The following is an 18,436-nucleotide window of genomic DNA, read 5'->3' as shown; positions in this document are numbered from 1 at the left end:
CGTAACACCCAGGATAAGCCCTTCCGTTGGTGCTGTGATGGTCGTGACTCATTGGGGTTTGGTTGTGACATTTATCTTTGTGCGGTCTCGTTCTCAGTTCTCAAATAGATAAGCAATTATTGACGAGCGCTCTGCTCCCTGTAAAACCCAAGTGTCGACTGCTTCTTAACCGGGTTTCCTTGGCTCTGCTGTTGCACGGTTCTAACAGCTGGATTTCACTTTCTTTGTGCCATTTTGGATGTAAGGTTTCATTGTCCATCAGGGGAAAGATAGAAGGAACCCCTGTTCGTTCAGTGTCTAATTTGGGGGGACTCTTTATATTGGAAACTCATTTCATCTTTGTAACAAACGAGAAATTTAGGCTGAGGAAGGTTGAGTAAATCGCTTAGAATCACACGCAGCTAGGAAAAGAGCCAGGATCACATTCCTGTTACCTCTCCCTCCATACTCCTGCACCTTTCCTGGGCTTTATAAGCCAGTCCCTGGGAATCTGTGTAACAACTATTGAATTTATGTAATTTTTTTCTCTGGAGTAGAAATTTTGCTTTCATCTGTGGCACTTACCTTTAAAACAATCTTTTTAAAAACACATCTTTTTCTTACAGGTAGCCATTGCTGACGTGCAGTTTGGCCCCATGAGATTTCATCCAGATCAACTCCAGGTAGTAAGAAACCATGCTGTGCCCTAAACATACTGATTTTCTCCAAAGAGGGGGGAGGGCGAGGGCCTAAAATTGAAAATAGTTTCCTATTTTAGATAATGGTATTGGATCAACACTAAATTTCCTAAACCTGATCATAGTACTCTAGTCACAGAAGAGAATGTCCTTTTCTTAGAAACACACATTGAGGTATTTAGAGAGGACGAGATGCCTGCAACCTACTTCAAAAGGTTCAGCAATAAAAGAATGTGCATTGTTGTGGGGGGTGGGGAGCAAAGGGGGCAAAACATTAACTTTCCATCAGAAAGTATCTATGAATTAGCAAATCCAAAATGTTAGGCAAAATCACCAGTTGAAACTGAGCTCCAGAGTTCCTTGATGCGTCTGGCACACAAACCGTGTTCACCGTTAACATTTTTAAAACCTGTGCAAAGCTACTCGCAGGAATGTGCTCTTAGTTCTTCGCAGTAGTGGTATTTGTGCCCTTGGGAAAACTTCGAGGAACTAAGCCTTGGGGGACAGGGTTTCTGTCAGCCTTGTCGTGTCCTTCCCCCAGGCTGCCCCACCTCCACCTCACCACGGTCGCCCTCAGGAGCCCGTGCGGGTCTGAAGGGACAGAGTCGGGTGCTCCTGCACCAGACCCGGGGCGTGGGGGTGCCCGCAGGACGGGGGAGACGCAGCGGGCACGGGGACCACAAGCCGTCGTCCCGGGCAGAGGCGCAGCGCTGTCTGTTGCACCTTGTGCCGTTCCTGCGTCCCTTAACTGACAGTTTGTCCTTTGCTATCGATCACAACTTTATTACTTTTTTCATCGAAACATCACTGACCTACGGCGCACAACAGAGTGATTCAGCGTTTGTATCCATTCAGAATATGTTGTCTGAATGGAACAATGGAACAGTGTCACATATGTTGTTCTAGATTATTAACTGTATTCCCCGTGTGTCCATCGTGTCCCGGGTCTTATGTATTTTATGACTGGAAGCTTTACCTTCTAATCCCTCTCCCTAAGACAGATGTCATATGATTTCACTTACGTGTGGAATCTGAAAAACAAAACAAACCACCATCACCACCAAAAAGCAGAAGCAGGTTTATAGAGAACAATCTGGTGGTTTCCAGAGGGAAGGGAGGTTGAGGGGTTACCTGGTTGGTTGTGAGCTGTTATATTTTGAGCTACCTGAAGTCTCTTCTCTTATCATCAAAGTAATTTTTTTTTTTAACTTGGAGGAATTACATAAACCCTTGAGTCAGAACGTTTAATTACACTATTTAAAGTTTTAAGTATCTAAAAGTTTGACTGAAATATTAGTCTTTGTCATTTAAGGACTTGTCTAGTTAATTTACTATTAACTAAAATAAGTATTTGTGTTTTCATTGAAGTAGTTTCAGGATAAAATGCTTAATCAAGCTTTTGTTGAATTCTGCCAGTGGGCTTCTCCACTAAAGAATAAGTATAGGGCCCATGCAGTTGGACATCCAGACAAAAGCAGCTCAAATAGCACTAATTTCAGTCCCTGAGTTTCCTGGACGAAGATTTCTATCAACAGATTATGTTCACATCTGTGTGCTTGCCGTCCGGGCCCTGGGAGCTTTCTGTGGCGTGTTAAGAAATGACAGTTCTAACAACTTGTTTTTTTAAAAAGTGTTCGCACTTTTTTGATTCAGGTACTTTTAGTGTTTACCAAAGAAGATAACCAGTGTAATGGATTCTGCAGGGCATGTGAAAAAGCAGGGTTTAAGTGCACAGTTACCAAGGAGGCCCAGGCTGTCCTTGCCTGTTTCCTGGACAAGCATCACGACATCATCATCATAGACCACAGAAACCCCCGACAGCTGGACGCGGAGGCCCTGTGCAGGTGAGCATGGGACCCAGGCCCGAGTAGCCGCCGGCACATGGGATGGTGAGCGCAGCACGTAATACGCTAGCTTGAATTCATGGCCTTTCGGGTGGCCTTCCACACGTGTAAAATAAGACATTAGGATGAGGACATCATTATTTCTGGGACGGATCTTCCTCTGTTTTGTTTCCTTTTACTTTGCTTTGCTTAAAATAGCAAAACAGAATTGAATGAAAACCGTCAAGGGTTAGGATGAAACCCCCTCTGCAGTTAACCACAACCGTCACCTGCACGTTACTGCAGCGGGGGCTCATAAAATTTCCCCGACGTTTTTAAAGTTGTAAAAACTGTGAAAATTGCCTTCTAATGTTAGGTGAATGTGCCTTGTTTATAATACTTGCACAACATCAAACATGCGAACTGGATTGCTCAATAGGAGGTTTTAGAGAAGCACAGATCGTCGTCACGTGTATGTGACTCTACACAGCCCCCCCCCCCCCCCCCCGCCCTCCATCCAGCTTCCGCCGGGGGATTAGGGCTTCCCGGGGAAAGCTCTGAGCTTCAGAAGCTCTCCTTCCTGTTAGGCTCACCTTAATCCCCTTTGCCAGACTTCCCGCATTCGCATTCGAGGGCAGGAATTGTCTTCTCTGGATGGACTATGTCCTCCTCACGGTGTGGTTTCGTGTTCCGGCCCCATCCAGGGTGCTCCCTCGGGGTATCCTCTTCCAGGCAGTACCTCTGGTAAGCATGGCTCCAGCACTGACCAGCCCACACCAGGTTCGGGTGGACCAGTGGAGAGTGAGCGGAATAGCCATCTTCCCTGCTGTCCACACAGCAGACGCTGACCACGTTCAGCAGACCGCTGAGCACATTCCTTTCCTCATGGTTGTGTCACAGCCCCGGCCAAGAGTCAGGGCCTCAGGTTTCCCTTGCTAGCTGTGTTCTACCACGTCCTCTCCATCTTGTTGCCTGAGATGGGGGGGGGGGGGTGGGGGGGGGGAGGAACTTGTGCCATAGTTAGTGAATTTTCTAGAGGCACAAACAGGACCTGATTTATTTCCCCGAGTCAGTTTCATCTCGAGTCTGGCTCTACCTGGTTTATCTCCCTTAAGATCATCCCTTTAAGGGAGCCTGCCCACTGCGGAGTATTCTTTCAAGGAACTTTCCAGGCTGTCCCTCATGAACTTGTCCACTCGCGCTGTCTCCCTCCACTGACATACACAGCTCACGACACCTTAGCCCTGGCAGAGCTCCTGCCCTTCCTGCTGCTTTTGGGAGACCTAATCAGCACTGCCTGCGAAGGGTTTTTCATCAGTTGCCGACTTGTCTGAACGCCTGGCATTCGTCTGTATCCCTCTACTGGGGAAATTTGGAACTCCTTACACTCCTTATCAGATGCTTTGCTGAAGGCCAAATATTCTGTGCCTGTGATATTTCTAAATCCACCGGTTGGGGAACCCTGCTTTGCAAGTCTTCTCAGTTCTGGGCATTATCTTTGGTGTGAGAGCTACATAGGTAGATGAGACGGGGTCCTTGCCTCTGACGAGCTAACGTTCTGGTTTGCAGGGCGAGCGAGTGATTTCAGTACAGGCTTATAAGCGCCCACAAGGAGATGTATACGGAGTGCTACAGGGCCTGTGTCAGGGAGAGCTTCACAGAGGATACTTGGGTTGAGTCCTGAAGGATAAGCAGGAGTTTTGAGAAGAAGAAAGAAAGGCAGAAAATAGAACCACTGTACGACCCAGCAATTGCACTACTAGGTATTTATCCAAAGGATACAAAAATGCTGATCCAAAGGGACACATGCACCCCAATGTTTACAGCAGCACTATCAACAATAGCCAAATTATGAAAGAGCCCAAATGTCCGTCGGCTGATAAATGGATAAAGAAGATGTGGGGTGTGTGTGTGTGTGTGTGTGTGTGTATACACACCCCTCCCCCCCCAACACACATACTCTGGAATACTACTCAGCAATCAAAAAGAATGAAATCTTGCCATTTGCAACAACGTGGATTTAACTAGAATGTATTATGCTAAGTGAAATAAGTCGGTCAGAGAAAGACAAGTATCAGATTTCACTCACATGTGGAATTTAAGAAACAAAACATGAACACAGGGCAAGGGAAGGAAAACTAAGATAAAAACAGAGAGGGATACAAACCGTAAGAGACTCTTAAATACAGAGAACAAACAGAGGGTTGCTAGAGGGGAGGGGGGGATGGGCATCAAGGAAGGCACCTGTTGGGAGGAGCTCTGGGTGTTACACGGAGGGGATGGGTCGCTGGGTCCTAGCCCTGAAACCGGTACTCACTTGAATTTAAACTTAAAAACAATTTTTAATTGTTAACTAACTTGAATTTAAACTTAAACATTCCAGCTGGAGGGAGCCTCATGTGTAGGAAGAGGCAGGTGTACAGGGCTTCTCTGCTCAGTGCCCCATGGCTGCCCGGTCGGGCGGGTGTGGGACGTGGCTCTGGCCGAGGCTGGAGCAGCAGACAGGAGCCCCATCACGAGGGCCTTGGGTGCTGAGCCAAGGGCGCAGACTTCCCCCACTAGGCAGTTGAGACACTGCCTCGGTCTGTGCAGGGGAGCGTCTAGAGCAGGTGGGAGATCCGGGCTGCTGGCTGGACAGGCAGCGTAGACGGGCAGAAGGCGCTGAGGCGCGTCGACCAGTTGTGAGGCTGTGGGCGGCGTCTTGTCCGCACCTGATTTCACTGCCTCCTCAGCCTCCTGTCCAGAAGCCCACGAAGGTAACAGATAAAAGCCGACCACAGCCGTTCAGAGGCCGGAGTTCGGCTGATGGGTGTGTCAGAAGCCGGAGAACAGAGGAGTCAGGGATTCTCTGTATGCCTCGTACCGCGGGGCCTAACGGAGAGAGAGGCCTGTCCTGCCCCGGGGACAGCTCGTGCGCATTCCAGCCTCCGAAGCCCAAGGTCACAGGGCCACACTGGGCCGGGAGGAGGCTCTGCTGAGCCTGGGGTGCTGGAGCTGCGCTGACAGACGGACCAACGGCTCTGCTCAGAGGGGCACCACCGCATCTGGGAGCGGCTGGAGCCCTGCCTCCGGCCCCCCACTCCCTGCTGCCTCTTCATTCTTTCCTTTCTGCCTCCACCGGGAAACCCGAGACTGCGAGCCAAGGAGGCGGGCAGAGACGTGGGATTTTCTGCCGCGTCGTGGGATTTTCTGCTGCGTCGTGAGGAGGGGCAGCGGCCTAGGGAGTGTGGGACCGGCCATTCACGTGTCACAGCTTCACGACCGCACAGCACACCAGTTCTCACGTTCGGTTAGAGGACAGGCGAGGGCCAGTCAAGGGTCCACCCCGGGCGGCCAAGCCAGGCCTGCCTGCTGGCAGCGCCCTCGGAGCCCCGCGTCTGCTCCCCGGATCCCAGGAGGGCCACTCACGCCGAGGGCCTGGCCGAGGGGCGCAAGGGAGATTTCTGTGGCGCCCTCTGCTGCAGGCTCTCGGCCTGGGCTTGTATCACTTCCGTCCAAGGACAAACGAACAGGGTAAAGAAGTGGGTGCCTGTAAAAAGCTGCCAAATAATGGTCGGGGAAAGAACAGCCTCAGAGACTGAGAACATGACTCGCCACGAGCAATTCGCAGAACCTTTCAGAAGACGTATGCCTGGTGCACTCAGAAGAAACGAGGAACTATTCTTTTGTGCCCCGGGAGCAGGGCTCTGTAATGAAAGGGAAGATTTTATGAAGGGAAGTGAAGGAACTAAAGCTGGGCGTGGAAACCCAGCGTGCATTAGCGGAATTAAATCCGTGTGGAGTGCCGGACTCCCCCTGGTCTGCGGCTCATGGTTACCGTCGTAAATGCCATTTTCAATCTGAGATTCATTCCACGTGGCAGAGAGAACAGTGGCGAAGTACGAGTAATGGAGTTGTACTTTTGTCAAATTTAACTCCTCAAAGGGCTTAGCTGTATTCTTACGTTAAGCCTACTCTTTCCCGATAATAGAATTTCTAGCGTTGAGCTGGGCCTGTGGCTGCCTAGAAAATACGTGCATTCCCAAGCTTTTCCTGTGGCTGGCCAGTGGGAATGCCATGTGCATCCTCTGGAAAGTATCCTTCGAGGGAGAGTGCGTGCCCTTCTTCCTGCCGTCAGGAATGTGGAGTCTGTGGCCCGAGCGCAGCATCCGTCTTGGATCGTGAGGAGGGAACCGTGTGTAGGCGGTAATAGGGACACCTCGACAGAAGGAGCCAGCTGTCCAGTGCCACAGTGAGCCATCACAGCCCTGGACTGCCTACCTCCACACATCTTTTACTCGGGAGAAGACTCGTGTTGGAGTTTTCTCTTCCGCATAATCCAGTAAAATCCTAGTGATGCGCCAGCTAGCCTGGTTTTGAAAGCCTCCCAGGGTGCTTGCTTGGTGTTTCAGAAGCTCGTGCTATAGACTCATGCTCTCTCTTTTTCCTGAGTTCTTGAGACCTGCCTTACTAATGTCTGGGTGTAAACGATTGTGTCAAGTCGTTTCTTTCTTCATTTTCCGGAATTCTCATGTCAAGGGTGTTATTTTTCAACCCAGGTTCCTTGACGTTTCTATTTTCTAATCAGTTCTTCCTCCTTGTGGACCAGAAAAAGGCAAGAGTGCACGTATTTCATACAGTGTTAGCCCTCCTCGGCAGGTGTCAGCTTTCTTCCAGGTAAACGTGGTCTTCCCTTCTGCTTTGTCCTGAGCCCGTGCCCACCCTCGTTCCTGCATCCGGAGTGGGTTCCAGAACTACTTCCTGACTTCATCTGTACATTTACCTGCTTGCTATTTCTACCACTCACGTCCCTGTTTTTCTTCTAAAAAGGTGACAGCCAGTTTGCGATGCCTGGCTACATACTTAAATTTGCCTTTTCTTTCTTGAAATCTTTGTGACGAGACAGAAATAGGAACACGAGTACAGTGTCCTAAGAAGTCACAGAAATACCATTCGTGAGTGCCTGTCTGTCCCTGTGTAAGATGAGTGATAGGTCAGTAGTATCCCAGTTTTGAGAGGTGACCTGGCCTTGCCCGTGTGAGTGTCTGCTGTGCCGTCGCCCTTCCAGGCTTCTCCAGCCGTTCCATGGCCCCCTCTTCAGGAAGGCGAGCATGGCTGTTCTCCAGGCGGGGAGACCGCGGTGGGACCGGCGACCGGCACCTGGGTGGCAGACCCTGTGGTGACCTGTCGAGGGGGCTCTTCCGATAGAGCAGCCGTGTGGCGCCATTACAGTTGGCCTGCTCTGGAGCGGACAGGCAGATGGAAGCTGGAGGAACAGAGCGGGCACTGCTAAAAGCAGAAATGTTGAGAGGTGCGAGCCACACGGCCCCCGAGAGAGACTGGCTTGTCCCTAGAGCTGCGTGTCCATCCCTGAGCCACTCCGTACCCACGTGCAGTCTGCATCTGAGGTTGGGCTCAGCCTCCTCAACCTCAGTTCCTTGAGAAAATGAGGCCCCGGGGCCCTGGGGCAGGGCCGTGCAAGAGGGGACACGGCCACACCGTTCACTTCTGTGTCGTCTCTGGCCGCTTTTGTGCCACAGGGGCAGTGTGGAGTGGTTGTGACAGAGTCTGCGTGGCTCACAGAGCCTAAGATACTTGCCATCTGGCCCTTTACAGAAAAAGTTTGCCAAACTGAGGTATCCGCTGTGTATGCCTGATTAACGTCTCTGATGCTCCTGGAATGGCTACATTATGGGGCATCATTGGGAGAATTGAGAAAGTCACTCGAGTGGTTTTCTGTGTTCTGTGACCCGGGAGTGGTTCTGTTTTGTGAGCCAGTGGAACGAGGTCCTGCAGTAAGTCGTGGCCGTTCTGTGTCCCATCCTGCCCACGTTCTCTAGGAGGTCACCACGCCCGTGACGGGGCTGGGGCCGCGTGGGAACGGTCCGCTCTTCTGCTGAAGCCCCCGTCTGCTGTGAGTGTCTTCCTCCCAGCCCGGGGCCGCGTCCCCTCTGCCTGTGGCATCACGGCTCCTCTCCAGGGTCCTGCGTCCCCCAGGGTAGGGGAGCTCAGGGCTGGGGCACAGCCCAGCGCCTTCTCTCCTGGGCACGTTCATTCCACCCCGTCGTCTCCTCTCCTGGCTGGGGGTGCATCCCAGGGAGGCTGCTTCTCCAGGAGGGGTGAGTGGGTCCTCCAGGGAGCCTTTTACTCTGGAGGGGGGGGCGGTTTTGGTGGAGCAGCGTCCCCTACTCTTCCTGACCAGTCCTCCGTTCTTCTCTGTCTCTTCTTTCTGACGGATTCGGAGATCCTGCTACTTCTGAATTCTGCGGCTACCACTCTTGCCCACACTGTACCTAGGAACTCTCTGGAGGATGTAGGGAGCGGGCCTTTGGGCTTCGTCCCCACCGTCACCGCGGCTGTCAGTGTGTGGTAACACACATGTACTCGCGTGTCCCTTTGATGGCGAGAGACCGATAACCCCTGTCACATAAGCCCGAGGTAGGGAACGTTCTCCACCTGAGACACTCAGGTTGACAAAGGTCAGAGCGAGTAGCAGGCACGCCGTCTGTAGCAGCTGTTATGTTTGTCCTGCTTGAGCGTTAGGGTTACTCGTCCACGGAGTAGGGGCCTGTCCCCTTGAGGGAGGAAGATTGAGTAGCCAAGAACGGAAATCCAGAATGTGGCCTGCTCCCTCTTCTGCCTCCCCCCAGTTTTGATCATTCTTCCAGAATTTAAGGGTATTTTTTTTTAAGAAGTACTTTACATTTTTTAAAAATTTGTTTGTTTGTTTTTTAAAGGTCTATCAGGTCATCAAAACTCTCCGAAAACACAATTATCATTGGTGTAGTACGCAGGTAAGCCGTCACCAGTTTTGATGTTGAAGTTCAGGTGTCTGTGTCCTGCTTGCTCTTAGCAGGGGCCTAACAGCTTGTAGGCTGTGACAGGTGTGACCTTTTTGTCCTTTTCTTCCTTCTTACTGTCTTTACCTCGCCAGTTACCTCCACGGAGGGACTTTCTGCTCTCGTGGAAGGTTTTGTGATTTGGGACTGCCGTTCACTTTAGAAATAGGCAGACCATGAGAGAGTTCCATTGCTCAAAGTATGAATGTTACCAGGGACATCTCCCGAGGGCCTTCTAACTCCCAAGTATTTATGAAGATTTGATTCATACGTACATGGGAGAAATCTTGTATTTCATCCTGAAATTGAAGGTAAGGAAAGAACAGAAATGCGCTGGGAGAAGGGCAGTATTCAAATAAGTGTTATTTAGCTTATATATTTTTGTAGATAGAAAAAGGAATTCTTTGTCCTTTAAACTTTTTTCCTAGAACGTTTGCGGCGGGGGCGGGGGGGAGAAGAGGTTTTTTGTTTTTTTTTTTAAATTGGAAGTAGAAGAAAGTAGGGAAGAATTTAAGTTAAAATATTTACATATCAAATAGATACGTGGTTACTCCTGTATTCTGGCTGTCCGTGCGATCTCCATATTTCAGACTTTATGGTATGCTGCCAGAAAGCTACCTACGAAACAAAAACAGAAAACTATTTTCAATTTTACACTTCTGATTGGTATATTAATCTAATGCATCTAAAAGTATTTGCCATTATATGATAGTCATAGTATTATGTAAATAGTGAGTAAAAGAGGTGAGCTATTACTGATAAAAACTGTCTCTAACCCTTGACTATGTTCTTTTGAAGGACGGATAGAGAAGAGTCCTCTGTGATGCCCCTCATTGCTGCTGGCTTTACAAGGGTACGTACCCATTTCTTTGTTATGCAGGTATCATTCAGCCTGAGAAATTATTTTTTTTTATTAAAATTTGTTTTAATGTTTTTATTTATTTTTGAGACCCAGAGAGACAGGGCATGAGCAGGGGAGGGGCAGAGAGAGAGGGAGGCACAGAATCCGAAATAGGCTCCAGGCTCTGAGCTGTCAGCACAGAGCCCATCGCGGAGCTTGAACCGTGACTGTGAGATCATGACCTGAGCCGAAGTCGGATGCTTAACCGACTGAGCCACCCAGGCGCCCCGAGAAATTATTTAATCTCCGTTCAGAGCCAGCAAAAGTTTTGAACTCATTTGAAGAAAAAAAAATTTGTTGTCTTCATGCTGTTACAGTTTGGTTTAGCTTTAGAACTTGGTAATCCAATAACGTACGACGCGTTACGTTTTGTTCTCTCAAAATTGTGTCTGCTGAAGTCATCTAAACAGCATAAAATCTCCTTCAGTGACCTACTCTAAATGTTATGCCATAGGATGTGTTTTGGTAATGCTGACCTGTATACATGCAACTTTAAAGGCAGTTCAAGGACTCTGGAAATGAGGCAGCCCAAACACGACTCCCTCTCCTCCCAGGCCCTGATCTGTTGGTCTCCCCTAAGCCAAAAGGCTGCTAAAGGCTTTGGTCAGCTGGTTGCCAGTGAGCCCTGGAAATCATGATGGAGAGAACTTACCTATGGCTGATCCTGGGGCAGATCTGTGGCCCAATTTTATGTCCATGAGGTAGTTAAGGCCCCCCCACCCCCAGGCCATGAATTTAGTTAAAGTGGTTCTAGGTGGTAGGTGGCACTCCTAGGTATTTGGCAGAAGCAAATACGGATCCCCCCCCAGAGGAAGAAGAATCTTCCTCCAGCCTCAGAGAATCTCCATGAGTAACTGCCCCAGGGCCCAGGCAGCCCTCCACGCACACAGGAGGAGAGGCACTGAAAGTGAGAGCTAGTAGGGGAAAGACAGCAGAAATGGGCCCCCACGACCCACAGATACCAGAATTCTCAGACACGAATTATGAAGCAGACATGCTTAGATGTAAAGAATAAAAGACAAGATGATCTTGGAAATGTCTGCAAGGAATAGGAAACCGTAAAAAGTGACACAGCAAATTCTAAGCAGAACATAAGTAACTTTTGAGAAATGAACACATGTAACTGAAAACTTGTAAAACTTAGTGGGTCAGAAGAAGTGTTAGAGCATGTAGCACAGAGATTCAGTAACAGAAGATAAGTTAGGGAAGTTAAGTGTGGAGGACAGACTGTATAGTTTAGCATATATACAACTGGGGTTCCCAAAGAATGGGAGAGAGAGAGAGGGGCAGAGGCAGTATTGGAAGAGAATTTTCTAGAACTGATGAAAGATTATGGTTCACAGATTCAAAAATTCCAACAAATCCGAAGTAGAATAAATAAAAAGAAGACACATCATGGTGAAAAAACAAAACAGAGATTTTTTTTTTTTTTTTTTGAAAGAGAGAGCATGTGAGCGGGGGAGAGGGTGGGGGTGACAGAGAATCTTAAGCAGGCTCCACGCTCAGCACGAGGCCCAACACGGAATTCGAGCCCACGACCCTGGGATCATGACTTGAGCCAAAATCATGAGTTGGACACTCAGCCGACTGAGCCACCCTGGTGTCACACCTGGAAAGAGACCTTAAAATCAGCCAGAGAAGAAAGATTAACTTCGGAAGAATGACGACTATCAGCCAGCTTCTCTGCAGTGATAAACGGAAAATAGAACATACAGGAATAACCCTTGCAGAGTGATAAAGGAAAGTAACTAGCCCTAGCATGAATAGCTTCCAAAAATGCAGTTGAAAGAAAGACTTTGAGCAATGTGAAAACAGAGTTTTCAACTAGCACATCCTTACAAGAAAATGCTAAAGGGGGTGCTTCAAGCAGAGGGAAGGTGAATCCCAAGTGGAAGGCTTGCAATGCAAGAAATGAGCAGCAAGAAAATGGCGAATATGGGGTAAATCTAAGCACACGTTGACTGTATAAAACAGTAATAGTGGGGCGCCTGGGTGGCGCAGTCGGTTAAGCGTCCGACTTCAGCCAGGTCACGATCTCGCGGTCCATGAGTTCGAGCCCCGCGTCAGGCTCTGGGCTGACGGCTCAGAGCCTGGAGCCTGTTTCCGATTCTGTGTCTCCTTCTCTCTCTGCCCCTCCCCCGTTCATGCTCTGTCTCTCTGTCCCAAAAATAAATAAACGTTGAAAAAAAAAATTAAAAAAATAAAAAATAAAATAAATAAAACAGTAATAGTAATGCCTGGTCTGATGAGATATTACCGCGGGAGGACCGCAGCCTGAGAGTCCCGCCCAGACAACTCCTTGGTCACCTTGCAGGGCAAAAGGGGGTGGGCGTAAAATTGAGAGTCCTGTCCCCCCACCAGGAGCCCTGTCTGAGGCAAAGAACTGAGAAAGGACTCCACTGAGACACCAGATGAACTCGAACAAGACATTTGAGGAGCAGGGAGGATAAAGTGGAGGGAAGTGGTGGGCAGGGAACCTGCCGAGCGCGGGGTCCCGCCTACTGCTGCCCTCCATCTGCGCCTGCGTGTGCTTGAACGCCGGGTAGTGTAGCTTCGCCTGTGGTTCCGTAACGTGAGAAATGTCGGTGAGATCTAGATCTATGTAGATATGCTGTTCAGGCCCAAAAGGGAACACTCAGACTGGGGTATATAATACTCTTCTAACGCAAGGGACGTACCAAAAGAAAAATTTGAACAATGGCTCAGGATTTAAATTCTCGACTGTCTGGTGAACCTAGGCATCTTCAGGGTTTGTGGGGAGGAGGTGGGGGTAAGAGTGTTCTCAGGACCTTATCTAGCAGACATGGGAGGGGGCAGGCAGTGAAAGTATTCTGAAGCTGTCGTCGGTGGGAAAGGTGCAGACTTAGAACATGCGCTCCCTGGGAGATGGTCTGTTCTGGGGGTGATCGGGATCTTGCTTTCAAATAGAGCAAAGAAATCAATGTTAGCCTTTGAGGTCAGTGGAAAGGAAGGCAGCCAGTAATAAACGGAAAGATTTAACAAGCCTTCCAAATTCACAAGAGGAAATGTGAAATTTACAGCAGCCTGGTCAGACTGGCTGACACGAGGAAGAGGAAGCCGCAGTGTGGAGCGAGTCGTAAACTCGCTAGAAGGGCTAGAAGCAAGCGCATGTGAACGGACCGTTTCTCCCGGTGAAAGGCCTTCTGGACTGGGTTACAGAAGTGCGACCATGTGACATTTATAAGACAAAGTGATGAAAGCTTAATAAGTGAACAAGGGTGGCAAGTAAATGCAGACTAAGAAAACCCCCAATATGAACATCGGATAGATGGAGTTTAACATTTTACTTTATACACGCGCCGTTTTTCTATAAAAAGCATACATTGGATTATTGTTACTGTTGCGTAGTTTTGTGGTTCCCAAGACAACTCCCAAAACATACACCCATATCGGCACCTACTCCCATTCCCTCACCTCCAGTAATTCATATTAAATGGTAGGAGAACAAGTCAGCCAGTGTGAAAGGGAGTGTTCCTTTAAGTACAGAATCCCAAGTTGGAAATGATGGATCACCTCTCGCTAGTGGATCCTAGATCACGTCCTCTCAACCTACTTGGGAAAGCATTCATACAAGGAAAAAAAAAAAACAAACTTTCCCAGCTAACTTTGAAGATACTTACACGATAACTCTTCGGGCTTCAAAGCTGGCTATCCTTTTTAGCAAGGAGCTCGGAAGCTTCTGCTTTCTAGAGAAACTTGGGGGTAGATGATATACCCTGCCTTGTATTCTTTTCTTCCGGCCACCGGGAGTCCTTAAGCTTTTATGTTTGTATGAGGTCTCTTCGAAAGGGCATAGATGCACGTTGGGAATGTGTGTTTGCCTTTCTCCACAAGGAAGTACATTGGCACAGCTGTGGGCTGGCAAGAGCATCCTGGTGGAAGGTATAGGAGACCTCAGTCCTTTCTCTTCTTAATATAATCAAGTTATCATGAGGCTTGAAAATGCAGGAGTAGCTGATGCACACAGTCCCCGCCCTCTTGCCCACATACTTGGTCACTGTGTCCTCTGAAGCCTTTGCTGGAACCAGGCTTAGGTGCACATCCCTAAGCACAAAGGCTTTGAGGTAGTCACTGTAGAGGTACGTGACCTGGGAAATCAGGAGGTGGCAGCAGGCTCGCCATTTTGTAGATGACGAATTCAAGTGGACGGCCAGTCGTCGGAGACCACAGGTGAAAGCTAATCTTCCTTCAAGGAGAGCCCCGTGCCTTCACGTAACAACAGGATACCGAGGTGGCTGAGTGCCTGGTGACAGAGCAGGGCATCTAGACCTAGAGGGAAGGTGACTGCCCCAAGTCCCGTGGCTGGGGGTCAGTGATGCCGAGGCTTGAGCCAGACCTAGACCCGAAAGCCAACACCATAGTGGGATCTCTGGTATTCAGAGGGCACTCGGCTATTTTGCGGATTAGCCAGAGTTCAAGGTTTCAGGGTGGATGGAGAGCTGCTTGCTTCCTTGGTGGGACTTGGCGGCCGAGCCCCTGCTGACTAACTGAGAAGTTGGGGTGTGGCGTCTCTCAGCACTGGTTGCGCCTCAGAATCCCTTGAAGAGCTTCCCCAGAGTGTCTTTCAGGTGGTGTTGGAAGAGGCCTGCCCGTTGCTATCATTTGGCAAGATTGCAGGTAATTCTAATAGGCAGCCGGGGCTTGAGAACCCCTGGGTGGGGCCCAGCAGGGCGGGTGTGACGGGCTCTGGAAAAGCGAGGTTGGGTCGGCTCAGGGGTCTGTAGGGTTTGTGGCCCAGGCGCTGGGGTCGGGTGGGGCACGAGGTAGAGATTGTCCACGGCAGTAAGGCTACCCGGCAGAGCCAGCACCTGTGCTGTGGAGGGCCATCCTTCAGTGGCTTGACTGAGCCATGGTTAGAGGTGAGTGTAGGAACACGTTGCCGGGTGGGGGTTAGCTTTGTGAGATGCAGGTGCCCAGAGAAGTGCAAGTGTGTGTTTGCTGACCGTGGGCTTGAGCGACTTTAAAGAGGACAGCATACTGTGCTTGACTAAGTGAATGTACTCTAGAAGTTAATATAAATTAGGACTTCAGTTAAATGAATTTCTTCCTTCTGCATATTCTAGCCTCTGATAGTGCCATGCAGATAACCAAAATCCTGTTTGCTCAAACAAAGCATTTTTAAGCCCGGTCTTCTTCTTCTTCTTCTTTTTTTAAAGTGTATGTATTTATTTTGAGAGAGAGAAAGAGTGGGCACATGAGCAGGGGAGGGGCAGAGAGAGAGGGAGAGAGAGAATCCCAAGTAGGCTCCATGGTGTCAGGGCAGAGCCCGATGCAGGGCTTAATCTCATAAATCGTGACATCATGACCTAAGCCGAAATCGAGAGTCAGAGGCTCAACCGATTGAGCCATTCAGGTGCCCAAGCCCTGTCTTCTTAAAAGTGAATTTGGTACCTGGGGTGCCTGGGTAGCTCACCTCTGACTCTTAATTTCAGCTCAGGTCACAGGCTCACATGGAGCCTGCTTGGGATTCTCCCTCCCTCTCTCTCTGCCCCTCGCACACACCCTCTGTCTCTTTCTCTCTCTCAAAAAACTTATTTTTTTAAAAAAGCTAATTTGGTACTCAGATTTTCACCTCTCAGTTCCTGTTCGTCATTAAAGATAACGTGTCTTTTTAGGTTTCAGTTACCCACGTGAGAAGTCTGTGAAAAGAATTTTTCCTGATAGTCCATAATAACTTCAAGATGCACATTTGTTTATCCACGAAATCCCCCTTCTCTTTGTAGAGGTATGTGGAGAACCCCAGCCTCATGGCCTGTTACAACGAACTGCTCCAGCTGGAGTTTGGAGAGGTGCGGTCCCAGCTGAAACTCAGGTAACTCTGCCCCTTCTGGAACGCCCACCTTACCACTCAGGGCAGCGTTGCAAGTGAGGTCTTCGGCTGTGGGCAGCTGCCTTTCGGCTCTAACTGACCTCCTGCTGAAATGGGATGGGGTGGTGGCCTGGCAACTCTCTTTATATGGACCCTTGGAGTCTGCCTGGATGTCTAATGAGCGGTCGGTCACATTAGCGATGGGAGACACATGTAAAGCCAGGGCTCCAAAAAAATAGCAAATGAAAAAGCAGTCTACAAAGGGCTGTACTAAATTATCTATCTACTTTTTTAAGGAAAAAAAAAAAAAACTTGTAATATATACACACACCCGACCTACTAATATTGGTTATCTCTGGCAGGTGACATGTTTTCTTCTCCACAAATAGACGTTTGGAATTTGCTCTTGATGAACAGTTTTTGGTTTTTAAGTGAAAAGAGTAGAAACCTAGTTCCTTGTACAATAGGAAAAGCAAAAAAAATAGTAAAATTATACAAGGTTGGCAAGAAAAAAAAGTTAGCAGCTCTTTGTCAAACTAGGTTTCTTCCTTGGGTGGTCTACTGTTCTTTAATATTCCCGGGACCAAAGAGAGAGCATGAGATCACCCTGTTTGGATATGCGTAAGGCAGAGATAAGGGGTCAGGGCTTGGAGTACAAAGATCAGGAGGGCCAGCACCGGGGGCTCCACACGCAGGCAAGGAAAATACTTCATAGATGAAATGAAGTCAGGTAGCAGAGAAGTTCCGGTGAGCAGGCATGTTTGAGGCTAGTGAAGTGTACAAAGGAGAGGCTTATTGCCAGGTTTTGCCGGGACACTTGAGGAGGATGGCCAGGATTAGGCCTGTTCATCCCTCTCTCGCGGACACAGACTGGCCACAGCCTTCCTGCAGTGAACTAGGCTACTGGTCTCTCAGAGAGGAAAGTGGAATTTTGGAGCAGTAGGTGGTGATAGAGCTTTGTTTCTCCAACCAGAGTGCAGAAACTGACACCCAGGGAGATGAACTGACTCAGATCTGAGATCTCACAGGCGCAAACGGCGCAGATAATCCTTAAGGTTGTGATCAGTGTTTTCAAAACCGCAATCGTTGTCTGTCCTCCATTCCTAAGTCTAACTGTAACCTCTGACCTTTTCTTCGTGAATACCTTAGCTTAGTGAACCCAGCCATCATCTCCCCTGTGGTCCTAGACGGAAACCACCATGTCTGTTTCACAAGTCCCCAATTCCGGTCACTCACCAAGTCCTAATGATTTTGCTTCCTGAGCATCTGTGGAATAGCCTGCTCATCTTCCTCTTTACGCCACTCTCTTCTCTTACCTGGATCATTGAACCATCAGTCTCCCTACACCTTTCTTGGCTCCTCCTTGTCCGTTCTCCACACCACAGCCACACCTAACCCTGCGTGTGCTTCGGCTCTGCACCTCCCCACTGCCTTCAAGATAAAGTCCAAACTCTAAGATATGGCTGCACAGCTCTCTGTGGTACATCCGCTGCTTACCTCTCTGTCCCCACGTGTCATCATGGCCTGCTTTGTTCTCTGCACCAGCCGACAGCCAAAGGGAGAAGTCCATTATCAAGGGCAGTATAAAAATATGAAGGGGAGTGTGGAGATGTGGGGCTAGAGAGCTAAGAGAAATAGAGACTTGTTCTGCCGGCTGTTCAAATGCACTAACAAGCTGTAACAGCGCCTTTGTGTTACTGCTAGATCATTAAACTGGAATGTAAAGTGTAGAAATAGACTTGAGTATATTGAAGAATTTAGCATATGATCAACGTGGCAATTTAAGTCAACATGGAAAAGGGCAGACTTTTTAGTGAACAGAATTGTGACAACTTGTTAACGGTCTGGAAAGAAAATTAAGTTATATCTTGATCTCACACCCAACCCCAAAATAAATCCCAGTGACTTAAAGACTTGATGTTAAAAGTAGGGCCACATAAGTACTAAAAATATAAGCGAACATATGTAATTGGATGGTGAAGTTTTTTTTAATTCAGCATGGCATAAAAGCCAGATTGGGTAAAGGAGGAGAGTCAGATTAAACAACATAAAAGTGTTAAGCTGGTCTACAACTAAAAACAAATTTTTTTTAATGTTCCATTTATTTTTGAGAGAGAGAGAGAGACAGAGTACAAGCTGGGGAGGGGCGGAGAGAGAGGGAGACACACAATCCAAAGCAGGCTCCAGGCTCTGAGCTGTCAGCACAGAGCCCAGTGCAGGGCTCAAACTCGTGAACCACAAGATCATGACCTGAGCCAAAGTCGGACACTCAACTGACTGAGCCACCCAGGCACCCCAGCTTGTCCACAGTTTTTTAAAAAACCTTAAATGATGTTATATTTTTAGATAAATAACATTCTGGGGAGGATATATCTGTAACACATAGG

General features: G+C 48.7%; 1 protein-coding gene across 3 annotated transcripts in view; it reads left to right on the top strand.

Moving 5' to 3' along the window:
• PDE8A (phosphodiesterase 8A) overlaps positions 1-18,436 on the top strand; it is a 152,716-nt gene that overhangs the window by 72,008 nt on the left and 62,272 nt on the right. For all 3 annotated transcript variants that reach the window (XM_027068164.2, XM_027068163.2, XM_053223500.1), the window contains exons 2-6: positions 606-662; positions 2,331-2,521; positions 9,217-9,273; positions 10,117-10,171; positions 15,964-16,052. In XM_027068164.2, the coding sequence (XP_026923965.1) occupies positions 606-662; positions 2,331-2,521; positions 9,217-9,273; positions 10,117-10,171; positions 15,964-16,052 (449 nt within the window). The remainder of the gene's footprint in view (positions 1-605; positions 663-2,330; positions 2,522-9,216; positions 9,274-10,116; positions 10,172-15,963; positions 16,053-18,436) is intronic.

Source organism: Acinonyx jubatus, chromosome B3 (assembly GCF_027475565.1).
Source record: "Acinonyx jubatus isolate Ajub_Pintada_27869175 chromosome B3, VMU_Ajub_asm_v1.0, whole genome shotgun sequence".
NCBI classification, from domain to species: domain Eukaryota; kingdom Metazoa; phylum Chordata; class Mammalia; order Carnivora; family Felidae; genus Acinonyx; species Acinonyx jubatus.
The sequence above is the reverse complement of the archived record's forward strand: the minus strand, read 5'-3'. Positions and strand labels throughout refer to the sequence as shown.